At 41.8% G+C, this 27,900-nt stretch overlaps 2 protein-coding genes across 3 annotated transcripts in view; one reads left to right on the top strand and one right to left on the bottom strand.

The window, feature by feature from the left end:
- Positions 1–346: 346 nt before the first annotated feature.
- Positions 347–6,633, top strand: LOC118561414 (guanylate kinase-like). 2 transcript variants are annotated; one of them, XM_036133455.1, is made up of 8 exons: positions 347–487; positions 654–695; positions 2,841–2,951; positions 4,056–4,152; positions 5,548–5,686; positions 6,206–6,290; positions 6,363–6,448; positions 6,540–6,633. In XM_036133455.1, the coding sequence occupies exons 1-8, from the start codon at positions 376–378 to the stop codon at positions 6,567–6,569; spliced, it is 702 nt and encodes a 233-aa protein (XP_035989348.1). In that variant the 5' UTR covers positions 347–375; the 3' UTR covers positions 6,570–6,633. The 2 variants fall into 2 exon arrangements, with proteins under 2 accessions (XP_035989348.1, XP_035989349.1); XM_036133456.1 differs by lacking the exon at positions 2,841–2,951.
- Positions 6,634–7,159: 526 nt separating this feature from the next.
- obscna (obscurin, cytoskeletal calmodulin and titin-interacting RhoGEF a) overlaps positions 7,160–27,900 on the bottom strand; it is a 55,676-nt gene continuing 34,935 nt past the window's right edge. The window contains exons 46-85 of the mRNA XM_036133454.1: positions 27,747–27,819; positions 27,572–27,666; positions 26,271–26,383; positions 25,982–26,182; positions 25,069–25,151; positions 24,810–24,983; positions 24,556–24,715; positions 24,340–24,444; positions 23,638–23,802; positions 23,206–23,364; positions 22,910–23,087; positions 22,680–22,793; positions 22,289–22,456; positions 21,050–21,152; positions 20,841–20,970; positions 20,651–20,756; positions 18,219–18,327; positions 17,378–17,502; positions 17,188–17,300; positions 16,324–16,492; positions 16,050–16,137; positions 15,777–15,977; positions 15,633–15,693; positions 15,475–15,552; positions 15,217–15,389; positions 14,997–15,023; positions 14,721–14,873; positions 14,167–14,212; positions 13,999–14,076; positions 11,418–13,137; positions 11,149–11,277; positions 10,922–11,035; positions 10,529–10,696; positions 10,270–10,375; positions 9,794–10,033; positions 8,924–9,147; positions 8,823–8,837; positions 8,510–8,606; positions 8,118–8,267; positions 7,160–7,991 (exon numbers count right to left, since the gene is read on the bottom strand). Of these exons, the coding sequence (XP_035989347.1) occupies positions 7,811–7,991; positions 8,118–8,267; positions 8,510–8,606; positions 8,823–8,837; positions 8,924–9,147; positions 9,794–10,033; positions 10,270–10,375; positions 10,529–10,696; positions 10,922–11,035; positions 11,149–11,277; positions 11,418–13,137; positions 13,999–14,076; positions 14,167–14,212; positions 14,721–14,873; positions 14,997–15,023; positions 15,217–15,389; positions 15,475–15,552; positions 15,633–15,693; positions 15,777–15,977; positions 16,050–16,137; positions 16,324–16,492; positions 17,188–17,300; positions 17,378–17,502; positions 18,219–18,327; positions 20,651–20,756; positions 20,841–20,970; positions 21,050–21,152; positions 22,289–22,456; positions 22,680–22,793; positions 22,910–23,087; positions 23,206–23,364; positions 23,638–23,802; positions 24,340–24,444; positions 24,556–24,715; positions 24,810–24,983; positions 25,069–25,151; positions 25,982–26,182; positions 26,271–26,383; positions 27,572–27,666; positions 27,747–27,819 (6,692 nt within the window). The 3' untranslated portion in view covers positions 7,160–7,810. The remainder of the gene's footprint in view (positions 7,992–8,117; positions 8,268–8,509; positions 8,607–8,822; positions 8,838–8,923; positions 9,148–9,793; positions 10,034–10,269; positions 10,376–10,528; positions 10,697–10,921; positions 11,036–11,148; positions 11,278–11,417; positions 13,138–13,998; positions 14,077–14,166; positions 14,213–14,720; positions 14,874–14,996; positions 15,024–15,216; positions 15,390–15,474; positions 15,553–15,632; positions 15,694–15,776; positions 15,978–16,049; positions 16,138–16,323; positions 16,493–17,187; positions 17,301–17,377; positions 17,503–18,218; positions 18,328–20,650; positions 20,757–20,840; positions 20,971–21,049; positions 21,153–22,288; positions 22,457–22,679; positions 22,794–22,909; positions 23,088–23,205; positions 23,365–23,637; positions 23,803–24,339; positions 24,445–24,555; positions 24,716–24,809; positions 24,984–25,068; positions 25,152–25,981; positions 26,183–26,270; positions 26,384–27,571; positions 27,667–27,746; positions 27,820–27,900) is intronic.

The raw sequence follows: 27,900 nt of genomic DNA, 5'->3' as shown, positions 1-27,900 counted from the left end.
CCTCAGAGGCTCCGGCTGTCTTACAGGCCAGCCATTAGGACATAAAGTAATTGTTTAATTAAAGGCAAATGTCCTCTTGCATGGATATAAGTCAGCATACTATCAGAGCAGCAGCTTGTTTTTAACCCTCTGTGTGAAATGCTCCACCTGACAGCGCAGTGGATCAAAGGATTAACCTCGGTGCGCCTCAGCACAGCCGACAGGAAAGCTGCTGAGCTTCAACGCTGAGGAGAAATAGCTTACGCAACCCAAAACCATGGCTTTCTGATCATGCTTTTCACCTGATGTAGGCTCCACAGTTGGCACGCTCTCGCTGCCATCAGGTCCTGAGCTCCGTGTGTGTGTGTCTGTGTGTGTGTGTGTCTCTCAGGAACAATGTCAGGACCGAGGCCCGTGGTGCTGAGCGGCCCCTCCGGAGCAGGGAAGAGCACCCTGCTGAAGAGGCTGATGAAGGATCACGAGGGAGTGTTCGGATTCAGCGTGTCACGTAGGTCTCAGTGCCAATTAGCACTTAGCTTCCATAACACGATCCCAACCTTAAGGAGGAATGGTACCGACTGCCTAATTCACGCAGATTCTGTTATTAGACTCGTGATTTTGCAGCATCCGTTGATGGTCTTCCAGTGCTTTTAATGATGCCATGCTTTTCTCAGACACCACAAGGAACCCTCGACCAGGGGAGGAAGATGGCAAAGGTAGGGAGGCTCTGGCTGTTTGACGGCTTTTATAGCGACCTTTTTGTAGCGCCTGCATTAGGCACGGGCCGGCATGGGATCTCACGGTACGGAAAGCTTCAGAAACCAAAACACCACTGTGTCATGGTGTCACAAAAACACGGTAGACCAAATTTTAAATTGGAAAATGGTTTTCATTGAAAGCAGAAAGAGCAACTTCTATTCACCCTATATCCAAAAATATGGAACAGAAACCAGATATTTGTGAATAAAATCTGCATACTGTAACCCTTTTCCTCCACTTTATGACATTAAACCACACTAAACATTTCCGGTTTTAGGCCAGTGAAGATTAAAAAATGACTTCTATAAAAAATAAAATAATGAGACGACTTGTTTTAGAAAGTTTTGCTTAACTCCAGAAGTTTACATACATTTCCATATTATTTGGTAGCCGCCCCTTTGTAACTGTATGATCTGGTTCCAGTATTTTGACCGCCTGCTCAAATTTAGTTTGGGGCTAAAATCAGAGTTTGGTGATGTCCTCTCTTAAACATTGATGTTTTTGTACTTGAACCAATTTGTAACTTTTGTAGAAATACAGTTATTGTCCATTTGAAAGACCAATTTAGGCCCAAGACTTAACTTCTTGACTGTTTTCCTGAGACGTTGCTTCATTATTTCTACATAATGTTCTTTCGAAATGCTGCCATCTAATTTTTACATTGTACCAGTCTGTCCTGCAGCAAAATGTCTCCCACCATGATGCAGCCACCCCCGTACTTCACAGTTGGAATGGTTTTCTCAGACTGGCAAGCATCCCTCTTTTTCCTCCAAATGTAACAATGGCTTCATCAGACCATAGGAGACAGGACAGGCCTCCAAAAATGAAGGTCTTTCTATTTGAATGCATTTTCTAAACTGGTATTTTATACTGGTTTCAAAACAATGGCTTCATTTTTCTTTGAGGGGCCTTTCAGCCCATGTTGGTCTCTTTTCGTTGTTGATGATGACACCATCTTCAAACGCTCTGGTCTTGTTGGGGTGGATGATATGCACATTTTACACCAAAACCAATAATCTCCAGCACACATATGTATCCTTCCTGAACTGCATGACAACATTCATGCAGTTCAGGATGCTTACGCTTGCATATACTTATGCAAAACCGTTGAACATCTGGAAGTTTAACCCATTGGATGAACCAGATCCACAATTATTTCCTCGATACCGTTGCTGATTTCTTTTTGATCCTATCCACGATGGTACACGAGGCGTTTGTGTGCATAAAGTGTTCCTTTAAAATAAATTCACAGGTGCGCCTCTATTAATCTCAGTTGAGAAGCTTCCACATCCACGATATTATCATCAGCTTGGACTTCACAAGTTGTTTACAAGATTTTGAAATCTTTGTGCCAGCTTCTGCTTTAGTTAAAAGCAATAAAAAAAGCCAAATTTGACCTTCTTGTCAGCACTGGAAACGTGTATTTTTTTTTTTCAGCCAGTTGATCAGCTGTACGTCACAACAGATTGGGCGGATGGGGATTACGCCGCTACTCTACGCTTAATGAAGCTGGAGAAAACTTTATTCACTGCTGTACTTTTTCTGGTATCTAATTAAAACTACTGTGAAAAACCAGGACCTCAGGACTCACTGTCCTGCATTTTTAGATGTGCTTCTGCTCTGCCACAACTGACTAAAATGACTGCGTGTCCTCCTCCGGGCCCATCACGAGCTGCAGAGGCCTCTTCACCACCTATCCGTTAAGGTCAGGTGTGCGGAGGCAGGGAAACACCTAAAACATGCACGATTGGCGGGTCCTGAGGACCAGGGTTGAAGACCTCTGCTGTAAATAACAGATTTTACCAGTTCTGAAACATAAGCGTACGTTGATACCAGCGTCCGGCCCGTGCCTAGTCGGCACATGTGTTTGCTGTTTTAGCACTCAGTGAGTTTATACAGCCGACATGGACTTGAATTTGAACCCGCACAACTGTCATGAGAGTGGATTTCCCTTCCCTCCCTCCCCTCTCTAGAACAAGACTGCAACACTTCTTACTCCCAAGTGAACTGCAAAAATGGTTTTTGTCACCTTGTATAATCCCCTTTCATATAAAGGGATAAACCTCTTTTTCTGTGCCTTCTTTTGTTTGCTCTCTCCGTAGGGCTGAACAATCTCCCTATGCTTCTGGGGGCTACTTTACTGCCCGTAGCAGACGTCTTTTCCTCCGAAACCTCATTTTCGTGTCCAAACGAATCAGAACCCACAGTTAAAGGTGATCTATATCCCTGTGATTCCTGATCACAGCTTGTTAAGGTGGAGGGGACGGGGGTTACTTTCATCACCCTGGCGTGCTGTCATTGGCTTTATAAGAGAATTAGTTATGAGCTGCAGAAGAAAATACACCATGATAAGCACGGCAATCAAGATAAGACAGTTTACACTTTGGAGTAAAAGGTTTTTGAGAATAGCCCCTTTGTGATGCCTCTTTAGTGATTCCCATTTCCAACATCCCATTAAACCGCTCCATCCTCCACTGTAGCTAGAGATTTCTGACTATTCACATTAAACCATTAACATCACTAAATCAAATATTTCAAATCCATAAATCCCTTTATTCTTTAGTTTTTCATTACCTTTTTTAGAACAGAATTGACTGTATGTGAAAAATATTTGGGTTTCTTTAATATAAGGACCCAATTGTAACCCTTTTCATCATTCCCAGCTAACTTGTCATTTGGATGGTATTCCCAGCCTCGTTAGCTCATCCTGTCATGCTAAGATCAGTGTTAGAGGTAGAGGTATTTTTGTTTGCTTCTGGATATGTTGATATTTGGGGTATTTACACTGCAAAAACGGAACTAAAAATAAGTAATATTTTCTTAAAATGAGTGTATCTGTCCTTGATTTGAGCAGGTAAATTAGATGATTTGCCAATGGAATAAGGTTTTTGCACTTAAAATAGGAACAATTTATCTCAATCATCTTATTTCAAGTGCAGGATGTCTAAATATCTTATTTTAGGGGTCTAAGTACTCATTCCATTGGCAGATAATATTATTTACCAGCTCAAATCAAGGACAAAAACACACATTTTATGAACATTTTACTTATTTTTAGATCCGTTTTTGCAGTGTAAACCTGTGGATCAAGCATAGACGTAATACTGTGCTCTGTAAATATTTTCATATTGAACAATGAACAATGTTTAGAAACAACCTTACAGCATCAAAATTGTATCTGATAAAGATCTTGTAAATTTTGCTTGCTTTAACATTTCATTGGCACATATTGTGTACTATATGCATCGTTTTATTTTTTTTTAGTGCACCGTGTTTTCTGGCAGATCTTAAATCATAACTGATGATGCATCTTACAGACTACCACTTCACAACGAGAGAGGCCATGCAGGAGGGCATCGACAACGGAGAGTTCATTGAGAACGCAGAGTTTTCTGGCAACATGTATGGCACAAGGTAATACATGTTCTCAGGTTTACAGAGATTTGCTAACATTCAACCACAAACTTCATGTGCTCGACCAACACAAAGCAGTCTTCAATGATCTGCTTTTTATTTTTAAATCTGAAATGTGTGGAGAGCATTTGCATTCAGCCATGTCTACTCTGAAAAACATAGATTGAAGACTGTGTAACCAATGGCCCTCCGTAATTGGGGTAATTTATTCTATCTACTCATTCATTAGGAGTAAATAAAATAGTGATTTATCTCAGCAAAATTTAGACATGAGCCAATGTGATGGTATGATAACCTGAAGTAGCAATACCACTGTTTCACTGTAGCATCCCATTAAACACAAGTAATTACATCAAAAACGCATAAAATGATCTGCTGGCACATGTTTAAAACCAAAAGGCAACAACTATTCCCCGATGTTGCAAAAACAAGATATTCATTTATTTTTTGTTCCAATGTCAAATATAATGGTGTCAGGTTTTTTTTGTCTGGTGATTTTGATGCATAAACCTTAGAATACTGAAAATATAGCATAAACGTCATCTAAATTACTTGTATCAGCATGGATGTGCTTATTGTGCAGTACGTTTTAAAGAAGCACAGGGAGTATGCCAGGCTAGCTGGTTACTTATTCAGGCAATCTGCGTCTCCTTAATAATAGTAATGGGTGGCGATCCTTTTGGTTTGCATACCGTGGATATCATGACTGCAGGTGTTACAGGCTTTTCTTTCTTGTAAGTGATGGATAAGTCTAACTGGATGTGTACAGCAACATGTGGAGGACAGCAGACAGATCAGGGATAAAAGTTATGGAGAAGTTCAAACATAGATTTACAAAAAAATCTTTTAAGCTTTGGCCAGTGCACTGTTCAGTCAATCTTCCCTAAATTTAAAGATGCAAACCTACCAAGTCATGGCCATCCACCCAAACTGACAGACTGGGCAAACAGACCATTAATAAGAGAAGCAGCCATGAGGCCCATGGTAACTCTGGAGGAGCTGCAGCTCTCCTCAGCTCAAGTGGGAAGAGCTGTTGGTCAGACACCTAATAGTCTGACACTTTGGGCTTTATGGAAGCCTGCAAGAAGACCAAGCTATATCTATTGACTTGGTGACAGATGGAGCTTTAACCTTTCCTTTAAAAGAGCACCACAGCAGCTTAGCATCTTATGAGTCACGTTTAATCTCTCCCTCTCATTCTGAAGACAACGTTTATGCTCCGAGTCTGAGCAGCTCGGATCAATGCAGCAATCCTCTTACCTTGGTCATTACGTTTGTAAAGAGCAAAATTGCATGCATGTCTGTTCAGAACCTTCATCAACAACATCCAAACCTCCCGGTTTTGCTCTCAGCTGATCTCCATCTCTCTCTCTCTGCGGTCACTTTTGTGTTTAGTAAGGCTGCTGTGGAAGATGTACGGGCTAAGAACCTGATCTGCATCCTTGACGTGGATATCCAAGGGGTGAAGCGGATCAAAGAGACTGACCTGAACCCCATCTACATCTCCATCCAGCCTCCATCCATGGAGATCCTGGTAATGCGTTTCAGACATGGTTATAGGCCAACATTTTACTTCTATACTTAACTAAGCTCAGTCTTTGCTTGAGTAGATTTGGATCACAACAAATAGGTGTTTAAACTGAATAGGTTTCTCTAACCCCAGTCGGTCGAGGCAGATGACCGTTCATACTGAGCCTGGTTCTGCTGGAGGTTTTTCCTTCCCGCTAATGGGGAGTTTTTCTTTCCACTGTCGCTTCATGCTTGCTCAGTATGAGGGATTGCTGCAAAGCCATGGACAGTGCAGACGACTCTCCCTGTGGCTCTACGCTTCTTCAGGAGTGAATGCTACTTGTCGGGACTTTAATGCAATCAACTGGGTTCTCTTATATTGGAAATTTTTTGACCAATACGTATAATCTGATTGAATTAGACTTTGGAAAGTGCCTTGAGATGACATGTTTCATGAATTGGCGCTACATAAATAAAATTGAATTGAACTGGTTACGTGGGGCAGACCTTATGATAAAGTTGACGTCATGTTCTGTTGTCTTAGGAAAAACGTCTGAGAGACAGGCAGACAGAGACGGAGGAGAGTTTACAGAAACGTCTCGAGGCTGCCCGCATTGATATGGAGCTGAGTAAGTTTCTGCACAGATAAAAGACCCCAAAGTAAAAAATAAAAAGGCTAAAAGAGATAAATTGATTCTTAGGCAAAGAGGCGGGAGTGTTTGACATTGTTATCGTCAATGATGACTTGGAGAAGGCCTACGAGGAGCTGAAAGAAATCCTAAATGAAGTAGGCGAACCCTCAAACAGTGCTAGCTTTTATCTGTCTGTTTTTTTTTTACGGTGCACGTTTAAGTATTTTATTATTTCTCTCTCTGCAGGAAATCAAGAAGGTTCAGGAGGCCAAATGAACCAATTACCCACTTGTTTTTCTGCTTGTGACTCTGATCAGAAAGCCTGTTCCAGAGAATGAACACGACTAAAGAAAGAAGTCAGGAAAGACGATTTCTTTTTCATTTCTCCTCATGTTTCTTTGCACCTGTGTTGTTTCCATGCAGGTAAAAAAAGGGTGGAGCCTGGGTTGAAATGTTTTTATTTCTAAGCGAGAATTTGTGTTGTAGTTAGTGAAAACGAACCGGACGATATGATATGAATACCTTAAATCTGTTATACCTGAAACTTTTTTCTGGCCTCTATAAAAAAAAAACACCTTTTGGCACTTATTTATTATAGCATATGTAGAATTCATGCATGTTTTTTTAATGTACAAATTCAATACACAAGAGTTTAAGAGTTCTCTGTGCTTTTTTAGCCAAATTTGAAGCATAAATGAAAATCCTCACAATTAATTTATGGGAGATATTCTTTACAGGCTTTAAAGTATCTAACCTGTAAAACGCAGCTAGTAAGAGAAGGGAGGGATGAATGGATGGATGGATGGATGGATGGATGGATAGATGAACAAACCATACTTTCAGAAACTACACAGAAACCCAGTGAAAACTGTGTGTATGCATACATTTATTAAGGACAAATATTAAACAGCTAAAACCCTTCTGCACAGAGAAGTCTTTCTATTATGTAGATTTCTATAGATGTTGAAAACCATGTGTCTGTATAGAAACCTGGATAAATAAAGAGATTTAGTAATTAACAGCTCTTCTAGTGTCATTTATTACATATTTTTCCCCCCATTCTCTTCAAGACAAGGTCATCCAAAATAACACAATTTACCTGTTAACTATTTATTTATTGCAGACGTGTGAGTTAGAAAGTTTGGAATATATTACTGAAACATACCTGTCTTCATTAAAACACACACACATCCCAAAAACAGATTTCAAATGTAAGACCCAGCATGTGCGTCTGTTTGACACTGTAGCAGAGGAACAAAGCGAATCTCATACAGCACAACTTAAAACCTCACAACTCATGCACTGATTTGTGGTACTTACTCATCCCTGATTTGTCTTCATCAACACCGAATCAAAAAGATTCACACACTGAGACTCATTAAGACGCGTTTGAAGTCAGGATATCTCACTTTATGCAGATAACAAGGGTTTCGAGGCACGCTTGACAAAAGACAACAGCACTAAAATGTTTTTTGTTCAGAAAAATGAAGGTTTTGTCGTTTTTTTTTTTTTCTACCTCACTGGAAGGACGGACCCTGGTGTTTTGTGCACACCTGCTCTCGTTTCTCCTCTTTCTGCTTGAGGTAAGCTCTGAGCTTGTCAGAGGAGAAGCACACTTTGGAGGGCCGGACTTTGTGCGGAGCGCGATGGGCGCGTAGCCACGGGTTCTGGAGACACTCGGCCGCTGTGGGTCTCCCCCTACAAACAGTTTCACCTCATCAAAACTGTGCGCCCCTCATCAATACTCCACGACGAACGAAAAATAAAATAAAATCCAATCTAATCCTGACAAAGTAGAATAGACCGACACTGAGAGGCACTCACCAGGACTTGTTATGCAGGCTGCTCTTCATGAAGTTTAAAGCTCCTTCTGACAGACCAGGGTAACAGCGGCCGAACTGGATCTTTCCTTTCCTTATGTTTTTGTCTTGCTCCCAGCTGAGCTCGGAATAAAAGGGACTGTCGGCGCTCAGCCTTGTGGTGCAAAATGTACAAACAGATAAAAATAATTACATATCTGGAGCTACAGAAGATGCATTCTGCACAGGCATGTCCTTCATTTCCTTAAAAATGTTATGCTGAAGGCATCTTAAAAACATTCTCTTGCAAGCATTATTATCATTATTTAATAATAGGAATTTAATTGATGCCATATTTCAACAAGCTAAAATCTTGTTTTTTAATACGACTTTTCCACTTGCTTTCACGGTGCTTACATAATAAAGGACAGGACACCAATAGCCCAGATGTCCGTCTCCGGCCCTACGCCCTGACCTTCCAGGATCTCTGGAGCTTTAGGAAGGACAATATAGACTGGGGAAAAAACAGAAGTAGAGTATTGGCCATTAAAACAGTAGAATGTATTCCCCCTTTTATGTGTAAAATGGCTAAAATTGTAAATGAGTGAAAAGAAATGATAAATGGGCTTGGAGTTGTTAGATTATGGAAGCTGAGATGAAGTTAGGCTCAGTTATTTCCATCCATCCATCCATCCATCCATCCACTCAGCATTTCTTCAATGCAGTGCACCTTTTCTGCAGCAGTCTGTTGGAGGGTCACAACAGTCAAACATTAAGCGTTGAATCTCAAATTTGGCAAACACACACACACACACACACACACACAGCTACCTTTGCTGTCTGAGAAGCCGTGAATGTGCTCTATGCTGAGAGGCTGTCCTGGTATGAAGGACTGAGCCGAGCCAAAATCGACGATCTTTAGGTGGTTGCCGTCATCCACCAGCATGTTGTCAGACTTCAGGTCCAGGTGCACGACCCGACGGCTGTGGAGGTAGTCCACCGCGCTCACAATCTGATGCAGCAGCTCGGCGACATTACTCTCTGCATACAGGTCTCTAAACACAGAGATGTCTCCGCTTTACCTCAGAGAACGTCTCCATTCAAGTTAATGCAAATCAACCCTAACAGGTGAAACATTTTTAGGCTGAGTAAAAAGTCAGAATTCTGACTTTAATCTCAGAATTTTGACGTTTTCTCAGAATTCAGATTTTTTTCTCAGAATTCTGAGAAAAAAGTCAGAATTCTGAGAAAAAAATCTGAATTCTGAGAAAAAAATCTGAATTCTGAGATTAAAGTCAGAATTCTGAGGTTAAAATCAGAATTCTGACTTTAACCTCAGAATTCTGAGAAAAAGTCAAAATTCTAATTTTGACTTTTTCTCAGAATTCAGATTTTTTCTCAGAATTCTGAGAAAAAAGTCAGAATTCTGAGAAAAAAAAATCTGAATTCTGAGATTAAAGTCAGAATTCTGAGGTTAAAGTCAGAATTCTGACTTTTTCTCAGAATTCAGATTTTTTTCTCAGAATTCTGAGAAAAAAGTCAGAATTCTGAGAAAAAGTCAGAATTGAGTAGACTTTTTTTTTCTTTTGAGTGGCCCTAATTCTCTTCCGTAGAGTTCTTCAATTTATGATTTCAGAGAAATAGAAACCAGTCTCATGCCACTCTATGTCTTTAACTAGAACACTTAAAATTTTGACTTACCTTGCTGCCAGACTGTGCAGCAGCTCCTTGCCGGGACACAGCTCCTCCACCAACACCACGTAGCGAGGAGTGATGAAAGCAGCGTGCAGCTGGACCAGGTGGAGGTGGTGAAGCCTCCTCAGCAGCTGGTACTCCCGCAGCACCAGTGGCCTCTGCTCGGCCTGGTAGGGCGTGATCTTGGCGGCGAACGCCTGGCTGGTCTCCACATCCCTGCACAGGGTTACTACACTGAAACGACCCCTGAGAGACGTGAAAACAGGGGATTAGAAAAGAAAGAGTAGTTAGTCCCTTCATTACGTAATACTGAACTTTGAACCTCACTGATCTTCTAACTTAACCTTGACCTCAACCATAGACCTGTACAGATTCTGCATCACAATCAGACATGAAACTGCTGAGCTGCTTTGACAAATCAAAACAGCAAGGGTCTAAAACTGTTTATTTTTATTTATTTATTTGCCAACCATGAGTTCTACCTGTTGATCTCAGAGAGGAAGCTGTAGTTCCTGGTTACGGTTTGATTTTCTGATCCAGTGGCTTTTGACCCAAGAGATTCAACTTGAATGAGAGGAATGCGGATGTCTGCAAAAAAAATAAATAAAAAAAAATATATATATATCTGTTACCTTCAGTTATTGCGAGCTTCAAAGAAGTGACCTAATATTTGTGGCAACCAATCTTTAGGAAAGGAGTAAAATGGCTATGACAGCTAACACATGGCGCCGGTTTTCATGCCTTCAGGATGAGTGGACATGACAACGGGAGCTGAAGCTTCGCTGAAAGGTCCTGCTCCCGTCCTGGTGATACAGCCCACTCTAAACACGTACGATGCTCCTTTGGGTAAGTCCTTCACCACATAGCAGCTCTCTGCCACCTCATCTGACAGGACTGTCCACTCTCCACCTGATGAAATACGCAGAGGAGATACGGTCAGTCTAACCCAGAGATCCTGGTCCTACCATTAAAATACGGCCGTCGAGGCCTCGGGGACTGCTTTATCGATGTAAGCTATAAAACAAATGCACTGCGTATAACACCCACCTGATGACAGGCCGAGGGGTTTAGAGAGAATGACAAAGGTAGAAAGGGTTGTGTTAGTTGATGATCATGACATCTACTGAAACTCACCATCTGTACAGTACTGGACACAGTAAGTGACCGGGTCAGCGGACTGGACAGGCCTCCACACCAGCAGGACACCGCCTCCGTCTAAATGCAGCACCTCGGCCTTGCTGGGACAAACTGACACGGGGTTAAACAAACAAACACTGGTAAACAAAGGTAGCTTTCCCAAAAAGCAATAAATGTTTTGTAAAACCTTTAAAACGACGAAATAAAGAGTGTTTTCTTGTTACCTTTTGTTTTCTTGAATGATGGTATTTTAAAAGATGACAGGAGCTTTGAGCTTCTCTTTTTGGGGCTTTCGAGACCAATGCTTTGTTCCCTCTCAGGTGGGATGGCAGCAGATCCTTTCACTATGGGTCCTTAAAATAATAATAATAATAATAATAATAATAATAATAATAATAATAATAATAATAATAATAATAATAATAATCCACCTGCTACTAAAAAAAAGGTACATTCCAAGTTTGAGATTACACACAAATAAAATTTGACTCACCTCCTTTTCTGACATCCTCCTTACTGGAGGACCTGGAGAATAGTTTGGTCAGACTGGAAGCAGAGGCTCTCATCTTCTTCCTCAGAGACATAGGAGGTGTGTCGGGCTTCATGATCTCTCCCAGAGTGGGCCCCAGCTCCGCATCCTCCAGCTCGGTGTACGAGCGGCCGGTCCAGGACTGCCTGCGGAAGATCTTCAGAAGGCCCAGTTTGGGGGACTTTCCAGTCGGTGGCCGCGCTTCCAGAGCTGGAGCGGATGCGTGTCTTTGGAGCCCGGAGCCGTCTTTCTTGTCCCGGGCCCTGGGAGGCCTCTCGGGAGCGTCTAGAGAGCAGAGGCTTGGACTCGGACTCGGCATTAAGGGCCTCCCTGGCTGACCTCTGCAGGTTGTGGATAAGTTGGGATTGGACCTGGTGCGGTTGCGTGGTGGCGCTTGAGGAAAGGAGTTTCTCGGTTTCATTTCTTGAAAGGAGGTGGGAGATGGCGTGATCAGGGGCTCACTGTGTTCATCGTGTCCGTCGCTCTCTCCCGTCTGGTACCGTCTTCCAACCTGACCGTGGCTCAGCTCGTCAAAGGAGCCAAGTCTACTTGAAGACTCGGATCCACCGTGCTCCAAAATAAAAGACTCAGCCAGAGACCCTTGGGAGCTGGTTAAAGTATCCCCCTCCATCTGGTCCTGACCCAGCCTGGATCTCATACGGCCTCCGCTGAGAAACTCTGAAGGAGCGGACGACCTACTGAACGCCCCTTGTGTCGGAACAACTGAGCCCCTTCTTCCTGAGAACTGCTGAGCTTTCTGGGTAATTAGCGAGCTTCTTCCAACCGCCTCATCATCCGTGACTTCTTCCCTCGTGCTCTGGATGGTCTCCTCTTCACGCGCTCTTTCACGGCCGGCCGAGCTGGGAGATCGACGGGAATACTCGTCCAGGGACCTGCTCCGTCTGTTCGGGGGTAGGTTGGTATGGGCAAAGGCCACGCCGCTGTCAAACGAGGAGGACTTCTGCATGCTGGGCTGGATGGATCCTCGCCTCTGCCCACGGTTGCTCTCCGGTTCGTCCTCCACGTACTCAATCAGAGGCTCGTTGAGACGTCCGGAGAAACTCCTCCTGAGAGGCTTGCGGCCTCTCTCCTGCTTTCTCGCCTGGAATTTGTCCCTCAAACTCATGTGTCTGGCCGACAGGGGGGAAAGCTGTTGAGAGTTGTTGTAGAAAGTGCTTCGGATGACGCTTCCCCTGGGGATACGACCTCCATCGCTCCCTGAACCCTCATCCCCGTCAGAGAGATGCAAAGATCGGTTGCTATCCTTGCTGAAGCGTCGTTCCCTCTGAGGCGTCTGTTGGTCTGCTGTTGTTGTCGATGATGCAATCGACGCCCTGCTCACGCTGCGCTCTGTGACGCTCCTCCTTCCTCCCATCTCTCCATCCTCATCCTCCCCTAAAGTCCCTTCCTCATCCTCCTCTGCACCTAGGCGGCATTTGGAAAAAGACTCGGGATCATATTCTTCCTCTGTCTCCTCCTCCTCCTCCTCAGTCTGGCTGCAGTGCTGGAAAAAGTCCCAGGAGTCTGCCTCATCGTACTCCGACGAGGAGCCGCTGCTCAGGGAGGTGCTGCTGTGCTCCTGGGGCTCGCGGGGAACCGCAACTGAAGTCTCTCTGAGAGGAGCGTCCAGCAGCTCGGGAATGGGCCTCAGTGTGAGCACCGACCCGATGGATGTCAAAGAACGCTGGGGAAACAAATGGGAGAACACTGCTTGAATGTCTTGATATAGTCCTTGGTGATAGGGAAATAACAACCTTATTTCTTTGTGAAACATTTGCAGAGCCTTGCAGAACTGTCACCCCTTCAGTATCCTTACATGCCGTCATGTCTAACTCACAAACCTCTGTGTGATTTGGGGGAGTTTTTAACAACTTAGTGTGTAATTCTGAAAGGAAAATGATAAACGGTCAAATGTTTTTACAAATAATAATCTGAAAAGAGGGCTATGAGGGATTTATGTATGTGAAGACTAAATAATTTTTTCAGAGAAAATCTGTTTAGTAATGCCAGATTTTCAATTGGACAAAGGTCTGAACGTTGACTGGGCCTGTCAGGATCCACAATTGTTTCCGTTTTGATTTTCTTTTCTATTATTGCCACTAAGTACTTGCCATACTCAGTTCATTTACTACTGCTCATTAATGTTACTTGGGACTTGCCATACAGGTTATTTCCTTTATTAAGTTTCTTACTTAATTCTTGTGTTCTGTCTCGGTCTTGGTAGACAGATTCTACCATCCAAGAGGGGAATCTCTGCATGTCCTTTGAAGCTACCATGGGTCTCTTGCCTGCTGCTCTCAGCAATTCTTCATCTCTGGACTCTACTAATGATACGACTTATAAAGTCACATTTCAGGTTCACCAAGATAAAACCATATACTAATTATGTTCCAGTTTGCTAATATACAATCCCTTTTGTTGGTCCATCACAGAAAATCTGGATTAAACATTGAAATGCTACAAAAATGATTTTGCAATGCACTGCAAATGTTGTACACCAGGGGCTTTGATTTTAGTAGATAACTCAGCAGAGAAGGCGAAGCACCTGCCACTTCCTTTTAGAGATGAAGACTTTCAAAGTCTTTGTGTTGATTTCATCAGTGTCCTCCCCTGCATTTCCATCCTTAGGGAATAAGCATAAATAATATGGGTCAGAGCAAATTGGTAAAGCTAAGCTTGCATAAAACATGCAACGTTCTGTGTTTCCTTTCACCTGAAGCCACTCGTGATTCAAGCACTCAAGGGCAGATGGTCGAGTCCTGCACAACAAAATAAGATTTGCCTGAAACACTTGAGCATATTTAAATCAGATCACACAAACATTTATATTTGGGTTTGTCAGATGGAAACATACATGCACATTTACTGGCACTTCCGGTACAGATGTGTAAATACGCTTAAATACTTTTTTTCACTGCAGTAGCATCATCTCGCACAACGCTAAAAAAAGCTTCATGTTTTTTGACCCAGTTTGAGCTGTTTTAGACCTTTTAGTGTTCTGGCTGTAGATATGGGCGGATTTAGGTGGGTAGCTATTGGTAAAAATATCTTGAATTTTAAGGATTAACACACATCTGTTTCCCTCAACGGGATGTTCTCATCTTCTTCCCATTTTTGACAGTTTTTGAAATAATTGGGCGAAAATGTTCAAATCAGCATAAACAATTTACATGTTGCAGCTCAATTCCTTGTCTCTGAGATTTCCAGAATTCCAGAAAAAAAAAAAAACTTTAAGCTGAGGTAAATAAAATAAACCAGCTGTTTTACTCTGGATCCGGCTGAAGGACCGTATGGAGAAAGCTCCTCGCTTCGGGGCTCCTGCACACGATGTCCGGGGCGTCCCAGTTTAAAGTCGCCTCGCCCACGCTCAGCAATGTCGCGCGGTCAGTCTCGCTCACAAAAGGGCACCGGCAAACCAGGCTGTCACGGTAAAGAATGTCGTGTGAAACAATCAGGCAAACTAGACTCATGTTGTTTACACACTTTCCAGTTTCATGTTTTCCACAATCTAAGTTTATTTTTGAACAGTGCTAGAATACGTACCACAGAAATGCAATGACACCGACGGCCCTGATGAGCAAAATTTGAGACATCAATAAAGACAACTTTTAGTAGCACTGGTAATCACCTTTAAAACATCGATGGCAACACATTCTGGGAGCTTAAAGAGGAGCGTTTGGAAGTTCAGGGACAATCGCTAACAATCACAAAAACAATCATTTACGGATAATACCAAAAACAGAACGCAGTTCATGAAACTCACCAAATATCAGTGGCCACAGTCACAGGTTCTTGATGCACAATCTCAGGTGCAACAAACTCCGGTGTGCCAAACATGCTGTACTGGTGTCGGGATGTGTCTATTTCCTGGCAGAAGCCAAAATCACAGATCTTGATCTCATCTCTTGGCGGATACGCCATCAAGATATTTTCAGGCTGCACAGAGAGGTAAAGTACATAATTAAGGTATAGGATCACATGAAAAACCTAAGTGATAGTTAACGATGTCTAAACATCTCACTTTGATATCCAGATGCATGATGTTCATGCTGTGAATATGACCAACCCCTTCCAGAATTTGCTGGATGTATGACTGGACCTGAAAGACATATATTTTTCCCAATAATTATTCCATTTCTAAAACTTTTATGCTTGGTCAAATTAAATTTGGAGTTGTACTTCTTTTTCTGAGACAGATCCTCTCATCAATAAATGGTCAAGGAGTCCATGAGAACAGCAGCTGGAAATGATGTCAAAGAACTCACTGATCAAGTAGGTGAATAAAACCCAGAAATAGTTTGGCAAATAGAAAAAGAAGGATACGTTTCTGTAATCAACACCAGGGTGCGTCGGGTGCAGAAGAAGTCCAGCAGGCAGGCCACTCTGGGGTGAGCGAGACGGGAAAGGAGATCCCTCTCCTGGAAGGCCCTGGTCCGGGAGCTGCTGCGCAGAGGCAGAAACTTGGCGGCAAACACTTCACCGGTTCTTCTGTGGATGACCCGCTTCACCACCCCAAATGCCCCCCTAAATCCCAACAGGACAAGTTCATATCCAGTGTCTTTAAACACCCTATATCGATTCAAACGTGAACGTCACCTTCCAATTTCCTCGTGGACATCATAGACCGAGAACAACTTCCTTCTCTTCCCCAGCTCCACCTCTCTCTCCTGAGAATCAAGCGGACCTACAGAAAAACAGAAAAAACTTGTAAATAAATTTGCCACAACGATGCCAATCGGTGCATTTTCTTCACCTTCCTTAAGAGCACAAAACCTTGGGTGATCATGTGCCGTACCTCAGCTGCCCTCATCATTCATTTTGAAGGACTGAACCGATGTGATGATGCAGCTCGTCATCGCTGATGTCTTACCTTCCTCGACTGTTAGCTGAGCTTCACAGGAGGCTTGGCCTGAGTCATTGTGAGCGAAGCAGGTGTATACGCCACTGTCCTCTCCTTCAGGGCACAGTATGCTGAGGCAGCAGCGAGCACCGTGTTGGGATATCTTCACATTCTCATTGGCTGCAAGGCGCTCCCTGTCCTTTAATTAGATAGGAGAGAATGTGCCTTTAATAGGAAAGCCAACGAGTTTCTTTGATCATCGAACTGAACCACAAACTGTTGTGTATTTCATTTGGATTATTTATGTAGCGGAAGGAACATAACACCGGGTTTCCATGTTTTCCAGAACAAAATCTTAACTATAGGCTGCGTTTGTATTGAGGCCTCCTGAGTCAATACCTTTCACGCTCACTTTTTTCTTCCCTTTTAACTGAAGTTACAGCCCCACGTCTTTCAGGCCATCGTCCCATCAACCAGTTACCCTGTTCCTGATGAAGAAAAGCTGACCTACAGCAGGATGCTTCAACACCATGCTTCTCTGTGGAGATGGTGTATTCAGGACGATGTGCAGTCTCAGGCAATTAGTCCTATTTCACACTCATTTTAATCTGACCAGAGCCCCTACTTACACTTTAAGTTTTTTGTTGTAATGCAGCAAAATGTAGAAAATCTTAAGGTACATGGATACTTTTGCGAGGCACTGTGTGAAATAATGTGTAAGAAAAGGGCAGAAACGGTGGTGGAATAAACAATGACTGAAACTGGAGAAGCAAAACTACTTGGTTAAGTATAAACATCAATATATATTAATACTGCAGACTTATGCAATACATGCATAATTGTCAGTCTTTGCAACCAGTATGGATGGGAAAAGCCTCCTTTTTTCATGATTACCTTGTACCACAGTATCTTAGGAGTGGGTCTTCCTGTGATGATGGCTGTGAATGTTGCTGCTTGTCCTGGCTCTACACACAGATCCTCAGCAGGCACCTGGATGGAAGGAGGAGCTGAGAAGAAAGTTAAGTCAGTATTTTGCAATTCAACAATTTATTAACTTGTTCTTACATTGCAGAAAGTAAACTACCGTCCGTGATTCCGTGCATGGGCTCCGAAATGTAAATCTCCTCCTCTTCTTCTTCCAGGTAACAGGAAGGCTGCTGTACGGCTTGATCCAACGCAGAAGGTGGAACATCTGTGTCGGTGCTACATCTAGTATTGAAGACAGGTAAAGGTGAAACTCAAAACGTGGTCTGGTCACAAGAATTTTGTGCCAAAAATCAACCAAATATCACTTTTATAAAAGTGTATCAAATCGGTAAAGAAAAACAAAATCCACTACAACTTTAATTGGATCAGACGGCAAGACAGAAGAAGAAATTAACATCTTTTTTTGTCAGCTTTTGTAGATTTTTGTGGAACACCTCTGCTCTGTGGGGCTAATGAGATAGGTTGACATAAATACATTTAGTTCTTGTTTCTAAAGCTCAAAATGATAATCTCAGCAAAGAAATAGACATTTTAACTTTTTACACCTAAAACATACCTTAGTTAATTTATGAGCCAAAATGTCCCTTCTTTGTACACACATTTTTAATAATAATAATAATAATAATAATAATAATAATAATAATAATAATAATAATAATATCACAACCGCTGCAAATATTCTGTAAAATAGTGTAAAAATACACCATTACTGTGATGACCACGGCCTCTACAATAAATCAAGTTGGTATAACACCAACCTCATCACTGTTGATATGAGCAAAGACCAGCATGAAAACCAATACACTGTTTCTTTTTTCTAACTTCACCATTGTGAAAGAGAAGCGGCTAGGGTGGTAAAACCTGCAGTGCCACGATGGTTTGATAAATGTATTATTTTCAGATGCTCCAGTTTCTAAATTAGGATTTAAATAACGTACAGCTCAGAGGATCCAGCAGGAAATGATATCTTGGCCATAGATGTAGGGCTGAAATCAGTCTGCAGCCATTTCTTAACAAAAGCAGTGGACCAGGCCTCTGAATCAGCTTCTAGAAAAACCAAAACAATAGTTAGGCACTTTTACAAATAAAAAGAAAAGGATATATTTAGGAAAAAATTCACTTTTTTTAATTTTTTTTTACTAGAATGGAAAACAAATTTCTAGAAAGCACATTACCTTCCAATCCGGGAGAAGTAAGTACAGCTTGTCTTACCTTGGAGCGTCAGGGTTTTACCCCTCTAACCATCAATAGGACATGATCACATGCCCACCCCTGCACGGGTAGGAAGGATACAATCGCCCAGCACATGACCATCTTGTAGGAGTGGAGAGTTAGCTGGGCATGCGTTGGCAGGAAGAGAAAGGGGAGTGCTGAGTGGTTATTTGTTATCATGAGAGTAATGACTTACATGGAACGGTCCATGCGAGGAACCCCCCCCTGCTTTGGGACTAGTGAAGGGAACATCATGTAGGTTATAGACAATGGGAAGACAACACATATGTGGCGTGAAGCATACAGAAGTAAGCTTCACTTAAATTTCTGAATTCTGTTTAACCCGTTTCTGATCTGGTACACAAAATGATGCTTCTCACAGGGACAAAGTCTACGGTATCATCTTGTTTGCTGTTAGCTTTTGTCACTCTTGTAGTTCTGCTGATCTCTGCGTAAAAACTTCTTAAAAACAAAACACGATCTAATCTGTTACAACTCACGGCATCTGTGGAAAGTGGAAACATGATGAAAAACACAGAAACGCCCCAAACAATACATTTTTCAATGTCTTTTCAGGGTTGTGGGTGTTGGTATGATGTCTTTGGTGAATGATAGCAACTAGATCCCATTTATTATGGCTACAGAGAATTGGTTGAAACTGTTATGGTTACATTTGATGTTTCTTTGCCAATATCAACAATATGCCAGCAAAAAGCCATGTGTGTTAATTACATGCATGAGTTGACTTCCACACAACAGTGTAAATCTACATAACATTGTAATCTGCTCTCTATTGTGGCAAAGCTTGTTGGATGCACTGGTCTGTACTGAATTTACAACAGGACTACACTGAAGACTCATGGGACACAACCAGTTCTTTCAAAATTCAAAGGACTTTTGCTCTGGCTTAATTTTACAAGAATATATGGAAATATAGGTTGACTCAAATCTAAATGCATGCATAGGTTATTACATGAGAAATATTTGTGTCAGAGAAGGTTGACTGTGACTGAGTTTATTGCAAATGTGGATAACTAAACATATTATTTGCAATGAGAAGCAATGCTATGCATTCTTATTTAGGAATACATTCAATTGCCTTTTTTGACCAAAAAAAAATAAAAATAAAAATCACTTGAGATTTCAAATCTTACTTATGAAAATGTCCATGCCAAAAAAAAAAAAAAAAAAAATCAGCAGGAGCAGTTATAAAAATGCACACGCATACACACAAAGCAATCGTGTGTCCTACTTTTTTCGTGTAATGGGTAAGTTAATGTAAAAGAAACAAGGAATTTAGAAAACAACCAAATCTAAGGGTCTGTCAGAAATTCCTCTTGATATCAGGAAACAGTCAGGACTAGAGATGCACCAAGAACTTTAGGTAGATTCAAGTTGACTGTCCTGGATTATTGAATTACCAAGTGGCAGAACAACAAAAAATAAACAAAAACAAAATGTGATTTTTTCCCGTAATACCTAAGAATTGCAGGCTTGAATAGACAACAGCTACAGAAAGAAGAAGACTCAAAGCAAGCCATTTTTAGAAGCAGTGTGGTGTTATGTCATATTCCCAACGTGCCTTATATTTCTTATGTTGAAATGAGCTAAAATCCCATAAAATCTCAATGAGCAGGTGAAAGCGCTAAATTAATCCGTGTGTAGATATTGAAAACAGCATTCTGATTGGTGCATCTCTAGTTAGGACCCAATATGCAGTTAGTTAGTCACCTCTCGCTAATAGAAACTGTGATATCAGATGGTCTGCAGGCTGCACCCTGTGCCATAATAGTTTGGAATCTAGTCACGGCTGAAATGGCAGCTGCAACTATGTTTGATGAAACACTGTATGAAACAGGGGGAAAAAATAAAAAGTGTAAGTATGTGAGTAAAATTTGAAAGAATACGGCAAACTTCATGGAGTTTATGAATGAGAGTGCTTGAAAGAAGAAGTTCCGATCAGAACTGTCTGATGAATGTTGTGAAGAGATGTCACATAACGTGATGGCAAAAGGGTGATAATGTTGGGAGTAAAACTCAACAATGGCATGTGCTTTCACCCTTTAGAGACGCAGCTAACCCGGTACCACACAAATGAAAACCCCTGTCATGGGTTTCCACCGTGTGTGGAAGCCGTTTAGTCCAGCGACGGTCCTACCTTTAGCAGGTAAGTCCTGCGGTCGGTCACTCTCAGTGTCGGCTGGTGGTACAAAGGCAGGACAGAGACCTGCTTTGCACTTGACACAGCCAAGTTCATTCCAAAGCTAAACAAGAGAAAACAGTAAGCCGTTTGGGATTTAAGTGACGCTGGCTGTCGCGATACTACGAAAGGTGACGGGAAACAGTACTTCACACTCGTACTGTCCGATGTCTGCCTCTGTGGCCCCGATAACTGTGAGGGACAAGATTCCACTCCTGCCGTCATTCACAATGGAGTATTTATTACCGGCAGTCAGCTCCCTGCCATCTTTCAACCACCTGCAGCAGAAACAATGTCTGCTGTCAGCAGGCCATCAGCGTTGACGTGTAGCGCCATTATCTCTGTGTTCTGCCGTACCTGATTCTTGGTAAAGGGGTGGTGAGAGTGGAACATGAAAACTGGATCTCTTCCCCTTCTATCAGGCAAGCACTTTCCAGTCGGCTCACGAATCTGGGCGGAGCTGGGGAAATGAACAAAGTGCATGCATGAAAAAAAAAGAAACGTGCGAAATAAAGCTAGAAAGAGAGCCTGATATAGTTGTAGTGCCGTAGTAGCACCAGTGTCAGTAATATCAGACCTGGTGTTTGTCATAAGTAGAAAAGAGAGAGTGGTAAATGCAAATGTACAAGTACAAGTAGTACTACAAGTAGTAGTAGTAGTAGTAGTAAAACTGGATTCATCATTAATACAGGGTCTTGTAAAAGCATCACATCAGTTGAGCTTTTTCATAGTTTGTCATGTTATGACCGCAAACTTGAATGTATTTTATTGGGATATTGTGTGGAAGATAAACAAAGTGTAGTGCATAATAGTAAAATTGAGGAAAAAAAACATTACATGACTATTTAGAGATAAAATAAATTATCAATTAAAATCTAAAGAGAAAGTATAGCACACATTTGGTAAATGTTCTTTCAACAATGACTTTATTCTTGGCACTCTTCCATAAAAGCCAGATTTTCCAATAAGATGACTAATAACTCTTTAAACGGCTTATTCTTTCTAAACTTGTCTTTGCAGCTCCTCTAGACGGTGCTTTTCTAATTAACACTCACCTCGCCCAACCGGTCATTTCTGGTGGACATAGATGTCTCGGTAGATTTGTGTCAGACTTTTCATTTTCAGATCAAGCTCTGTAAGATGTTCGGATCTTGGCATGTTGTTTTATGATCCAAACCGGCTTTACACTTCACAACTTTTATCTGGTGTGCTCCTCGTTCTATGCTTTATTTTTGTTCACCGGTGTTCTCCAAAAAACAGACCTTCTAAGAACAACTACATTTATGCAGATATTAAAGCCTAATCTGGTGAGCTGCTTTCACCAATTAGTTCATTAGTGTTCAACCTGAATTTTATTGAGGGGGTAGCAAATTGAGCTGCACACCAAACTTCTATGTTTTGTAAAAAAAACTTTACACTTTACTTCCACCTCACAAGTATCCAAAAACTTTGTTTTGGTCTATCTCTTAAAATCCCATTAGAATATACAGATGTTTGTGATTGTCAATGTGATAAAATAGGAACACTGAGGGAAACGATGATTCTAAGAAACATTTTTGGTCTGATTTGAATCAGTGATGCTGCCGTCTTCCTCACCTTTTACCACCACCTTGGCCAGAGTGCCAGCACTGCCCATGGAGCTGGTCGCATAGCACATGTACTGACCAGAGTCCTCTGCAGTGAGGCAGTCCAGGACCAGGCTGCACCTCCCTGACCGGTCAGCGGTGATGATGTGGCGTGGGTCATCCTCCAAAGGAAGACCATCTGTGAAGAAGGAATCCAGATTTTACAGCTCAACCCGAGCATCGCCGTTTGAAAATGCGATGTTACTCACAAAAGACCACAACATGAAAAGAAAAACAGGTTTCAAACTACTCTGCTACTTAGTTGAAGTCAATTTTTTGCACCTCTTTAATTTATGACAGATTTGCCAAGCTTTCTGTATTAAACTGTAAATACTTTAAGAAGAAACTGAAGAAAAGCAAACCTTTGATCCAGCTGACTACTGGTTTTGGAAATCCCAACACCCTGCAGCTCAGTTTGATTGTCTGCCCAATCTGTGCTGAGCAGTCACAAAGCTGTGACTCAAACAATGGAGGGCCTGTCCATAGATGCAAACATCAACAGATAAATGGCTGTTTTCATGGTTAATACGTTATACAAATATCAGATTTTTGCCAGGTTGTTAACATTTATGAAGAGGAGAATAAGACCTACAGTTATTGCTGAGGCTGGACCGATGCTGCAGCTCCTTCAGGTCTTTCAGCCAGGACAGCTTAACCAGGGTGGAGTTGCTCTGCAAAGTGTAACGCCGTACAGAGCCTCTGTGCTCATGCCACAAGCCCCAGGACCTGTCCTCTCCGCCCACCGTTTCCTTTATCTCCACATCATTCAGCTGGGCAGGTTGGAGAACCAAAAAAACCAATGTAAAATGACAGCAGGGACATTTGCACCGTAGAGTGAGCCAACGATGGAACATTGTTGCGGAAAGAAGGCGGGAGTCCCACTTTTACCTTCATTTTGTTCTTGAAGCTGTATGTGTCCCGATTCATGCTGGCGTCTTTCTTCACCTTGCACAGTACAATACTTTCCTTAAAGAGAAACACTTGTCTCTGATGCCCTCTGGAGGTTGTTTTTATTTCTGGAGATTCCTCCAACACTGTGAAGACTCCCTAAAAAAGGTAAAAATCACGTTTTAGAGGCAATTGCACTGAATGTCTTGATATTGTAAGAAGAATCGGACGCTTCGAGACAAATATGTGTTGCAGTGGGAGCATGGAAGACAAAGGCTGTCCTCTGAGCTGCTATTCTACCTCAGAATCAGAAAAGATCAATTGCATGCTTGAAGAAAACCCTTTATGAAAACTGTTAGTAAAAAAAATAAATCTAATCAAAAATCAAGTCTAAAAGCAGAGAATAAAAACATGGATGTTTTTCTCCCTTACCTGTCTCACAGGCTCGCCCAGAGCAGTAAGAGGAGCTGGATAGTTTTCGATCAGGGACACCCGATGCAGATTGTCTGACCTCCAGGGCAAGCAGGACACCACGGAGAAGGCGTCCTCCAACAGGTAGCAGCTCTGGCCACTCTTGGCTTTGTTCTTAATCAGCTCCTGACAATCAATCAATAACCGTGTGAAATGGCTGAAAGCAGAAACATGATTTGCAGAACTTGTATATAAAAAGGTTCTGGAAAGGTTTTTCCACCTTGGTTTTCATTGTTATTTTACCAGATATTTATCAGAAATATCTGCAAATGCCTACAGACTGTTGTGAAGTGTACAGACGAATTAAGGGGTGGATTCGTGGATGGATGGATGACATTTCTAAAAAGTTGGAAAGTTTAAATCATATGTCTTTATGCTTATACTCATCATTATACTTTATTTTTCCTATACAAAGCTTAAGACTATAGTCGACTTTAACAGACTTCAAAGCAATCTATTTAAATTTCAGAGGCAGCAAAATACACCTTTCAGGAGGGGAGAAATACGCATGAACACATAAATGTTGTGTATTTCACACCTCTGTTCCCTCTTCCTGAAGTGTTCTGATTGGTTGGGATTGATGTAGATAGGATACAGTCAAACAGCTGCAAAAGCAAAACGTTCTTTTCAACAAAAAGATATTAGAAGAAGTTGTCCTCTGACCTTCAGTAAAGCCTGGTAAGTTTGAATCCTCTCAACTGGTTGCTGCAGGAAAGTGAGGACATCCATGACGGGGGCGTCGCCAGCCTTATCAGACGCTGTCACCTCCTGAACACAGGCAAGAAATGAGCCGTGGGCTGGTGCAATAAAGCTGCTTGTCTAAACATTTGTCCTGCTGTGTGTCTAAATCTAGTGAACAAGCATGAAGACGTGAATTACTTTGAAGTATTGCTGAACGGCCTTGTCAGTGATGCAGGCCTCTGCCTGCGCTTGGCCCACCATGTAGTGAAGATACTTCTCAAAATCCTCAGCGTGCTTGATTAGGTACATGGCAACATCATCGTCTGTAACGCATCGTCTCAGACCAGGAAGGACGGAACTGAAAAGGAGAACCGCGTCATGGACGTTTTCCTTAAAACTGTCAAATGGGTTCAGCAGTAATTAGAACAAATGAGGAGAGTTGGGTCTATTACCGCTCATGAAAGCCAACAACGTCTTTGACGTTCCTGAAGATGATCTCTTTCTGGTTGAGGATGTTCATGGGGACGTGGTGGCTAGAGTCCAGACGATTGAGCTGGTGAGAGATGAACGTCTTCATCGCCTTTACGAACTCCTCTTCTCCATCAATCAGGCCTTGGATCAGCTGACTAAAAATATCAGGAAACACAAGAAGATGCGCTACAGACATTTCAAATGTTGTTTTATTTTTAATCTGTGATCAAAAAAGCAGACCTCAGTGCTCTCCTGTACTCTTCCCCTGTAGACCCAATCCCATCCAGATCCTCTTGAGCAACTCTGCTTTGGGGGAAAATTTCCTGTAGGAAATGATAGCCAGATATTTAAATATGTCCTATGTATGTGTTTTTACACTCTCTTCCAATAAACAAGACGTGTCTTTTCTTGTTTTAGTTCAGAAGGTTTACCAATATTATGTCTATTTGAGACCGTTTTTTCTTCTTTTCTTTAGATAAATCAGATTTTTACAAACACTCAGCAGACTATGTCTAAAAACCAATTTGGAAAAGTTGAGATGCCATAGCTACACAAGCTTCTGATTTAAAACATTTGAGTTAAATGGAGGGAGACTTCAAACGCATTGCTTTCTTGTGTGACACCATGAGGGGGAATAGAAATCCAAAGAAACCAGCGGAAGAACTGTGGACCTCCAAAAGCCTGGTTCCCCTTGTGCAATATCCAGATACCTGAAGGTGGCATGTTCATCGTTCATATAAGTTATACGTAATTATAAATACCATGGGACAGCCCCGCCTTTAGGTTCCTCTCCCAGAGACAAGTCTTTTATGGTTTCAAATGTACATGCCAACCCCATAAACAAAAGACCTGGCAGACGTGGCTAAAGATGATAAGAGTGACATCGGCTAAAAAGTCAATCAGCAGGAAAGAAGACTAGACATCACCCAGGAAGTCAAACATTGGGTCTTTTAAGAGAGAGAGAGAGAAAAAAAAAGCCTGAGAAACTCTCTCTGATCATTTTGGTAATCCCAACTGACCTAAAGCAGGAAAGGATTAGTTTGACGTGGTGTCAGAAAATGAGACCAAATATATAGTGTATGCTAACTTATCTGATTTCAACTTTACATATTAACTTAACCCTAGATTCACCAACAACATTTGTGCAACTAACTTTTCTCTTCTTCTCCAGATAGGCAGGACACAGCCATCCCTGTCGAGAGGGGTTGGTTTTGGTTGGCTTGGTCCTCACCAACCATCTGTCAGGATGAACAGAGTCCAGGACCTCCACAAACTGACCCTCCTTCAGAATAAAACTGTCCTTGCTTCCAGTATTAGGGCTGCAGTCGGCTCGAGCGACGAATATTTCAAATGTCTGAGGGAGAAGAAAATTAAACAGATTGGACTTAAGTTGAAACTTAATTTGATCATGATGTCGACATTAGAGAGCATATGAAATGTACCTCCCGTCTGTCCTCCTCACCCTCTGACTCAGATCCAGACACAGTGCTAGTTAAAGGCGTGTGGGATCGATGGTGCTTGGGAGAAGGTGTCCTTAGTTTAATATCAGGAGCTCCTTTAAATTAGAGCAGAAGGAAACTTTGTTGTAGTTGCCTTATACCCGACCTTATACCCGACATACATCCGTTTCTAGAGTCCTTGGCTCGTTGGTGACACTTAGTGGGCATGCTGGGAAACTGTTAGTGATGTGAAAAAAACTGTGGGACAAACCACGTTGAATACTATTAACACTATTAACATATACCAAGCTTTATTAATAGATGTTGCGAATGAAACCACATTGGGAGATTGTGTATTTATAGGCTGAAAGGATTGTTTGGCTCAAGATGAAGACCGACTCAGTGGACACTTGGGTCTATCCTTCCAGCACTTCCTTAAAGCACATTTTCAAGAGAAAGACAACCTTCATGATGTAATTGGAGCTATTATTGCACACTCTAAACAACATTTGGAGAGATGGCCTGATGTATTTGTCTATTAATCATCACCAGCCTGTTTCAGTGCGAGACTACAAGCTACCACTCTGAAATGTGTGAGTTCTGAATCCATTACTTTGATTGTTTTGCCAAAAGTTTCTCAGCAGTTGTGTCAATGAACAGGTTTAAGGTTTGAAGAGTCAGAGCCTTATCTGTTGTTTAGCACATGTCTGCATTCATTTACAATAACAGCTATGTATAGATAGGCTTAATTGTCAGGGGTGCAGAACATTATCAAATTATAGTCAAATTTTACATGTAAAATCTATGTTTGTCATCTTTTCTACCTCATTTAGAAGAAAATTACTGAGTTTTTTACACGTACAGACAAGGTTTAGAGTGGCGCACAACTTGAGAATCAGACAAGGGCGTATTTCTTTTATTTAACATTTTCTTAATTGTGGCGTGTGAAGGGCGGTTTCTGATATACCTTAATTTATGCTCAATTCAATGCGGAAATGTGCTTGGACTCAAGCAGTGCATTTCAGGTTCTAAAAATCTAATTTTAAGTGCGCAAAAAAGTTGGGGGCTGATTTGAAATACCATTAAGATGTCTCCAAACAAACTACACATCCTCATGCGAATCACAACTAATTTGGACCTGTTCTATTTTGGCAATGGTGTGCATATTTATTAGCTGTTTAAAACTTTTTATTTTACTTAATTGTAAAACTCTGAATAAAAATTAATTTGAAAACATTTTTTTAATTTTTTTTGCTGTGTCCTAATGACTAAAATGTACTGACAGAGTAATAGATTTTGCTGACCTTTAACATCCAACAGTTTCTTGGGAGGTCTCATAACAGCCATTTCCTCCTGCTTAGCCTTTGGCTGCACCGTGTCAGCTGGTTTTGACACTCCCCTGTTCAGATATGAATACGGTTTTATGACCACATGGCTCAAGACGAGCCATAAATGTAGAGACAATGTAAGGAGTACCACCTCGGCGATGCTGGAACAGCCTCGGCAGGTTCCAAGACATCAGGGGCCGTGTCATACTCCGAGGGACTTGACACTGTTAAACGTAGACAATGACCAAGATGCGTAATTTTTGTGGCTAATTTTGAAAATGACAACCAAAAAAAGCAATTGTGTT

Source organism: Fundulus heteroclitus, unplaced genomic scaffold (genome assembly GCF_011125445.2).
Source record: "Fundulus heteroclitus isolate FHET01 unplaced genomic scaffold, MU-UCD_Fhet_4.1 scaffold_628, whole genome shotgun sequence".
Classification (NCBI taxonomy): Eukaryota; Metazoa; Chordata; class Actinopteri; order Cyprinodontiformes; family Fundulidae; genus Fundulus; species Fundulus heteroclitus.
The sequence above is the reverse complement of the archived record's forward strand: the minus strand, read 5'-3'. Positions and strand labels throughout refer to the sequence as shown.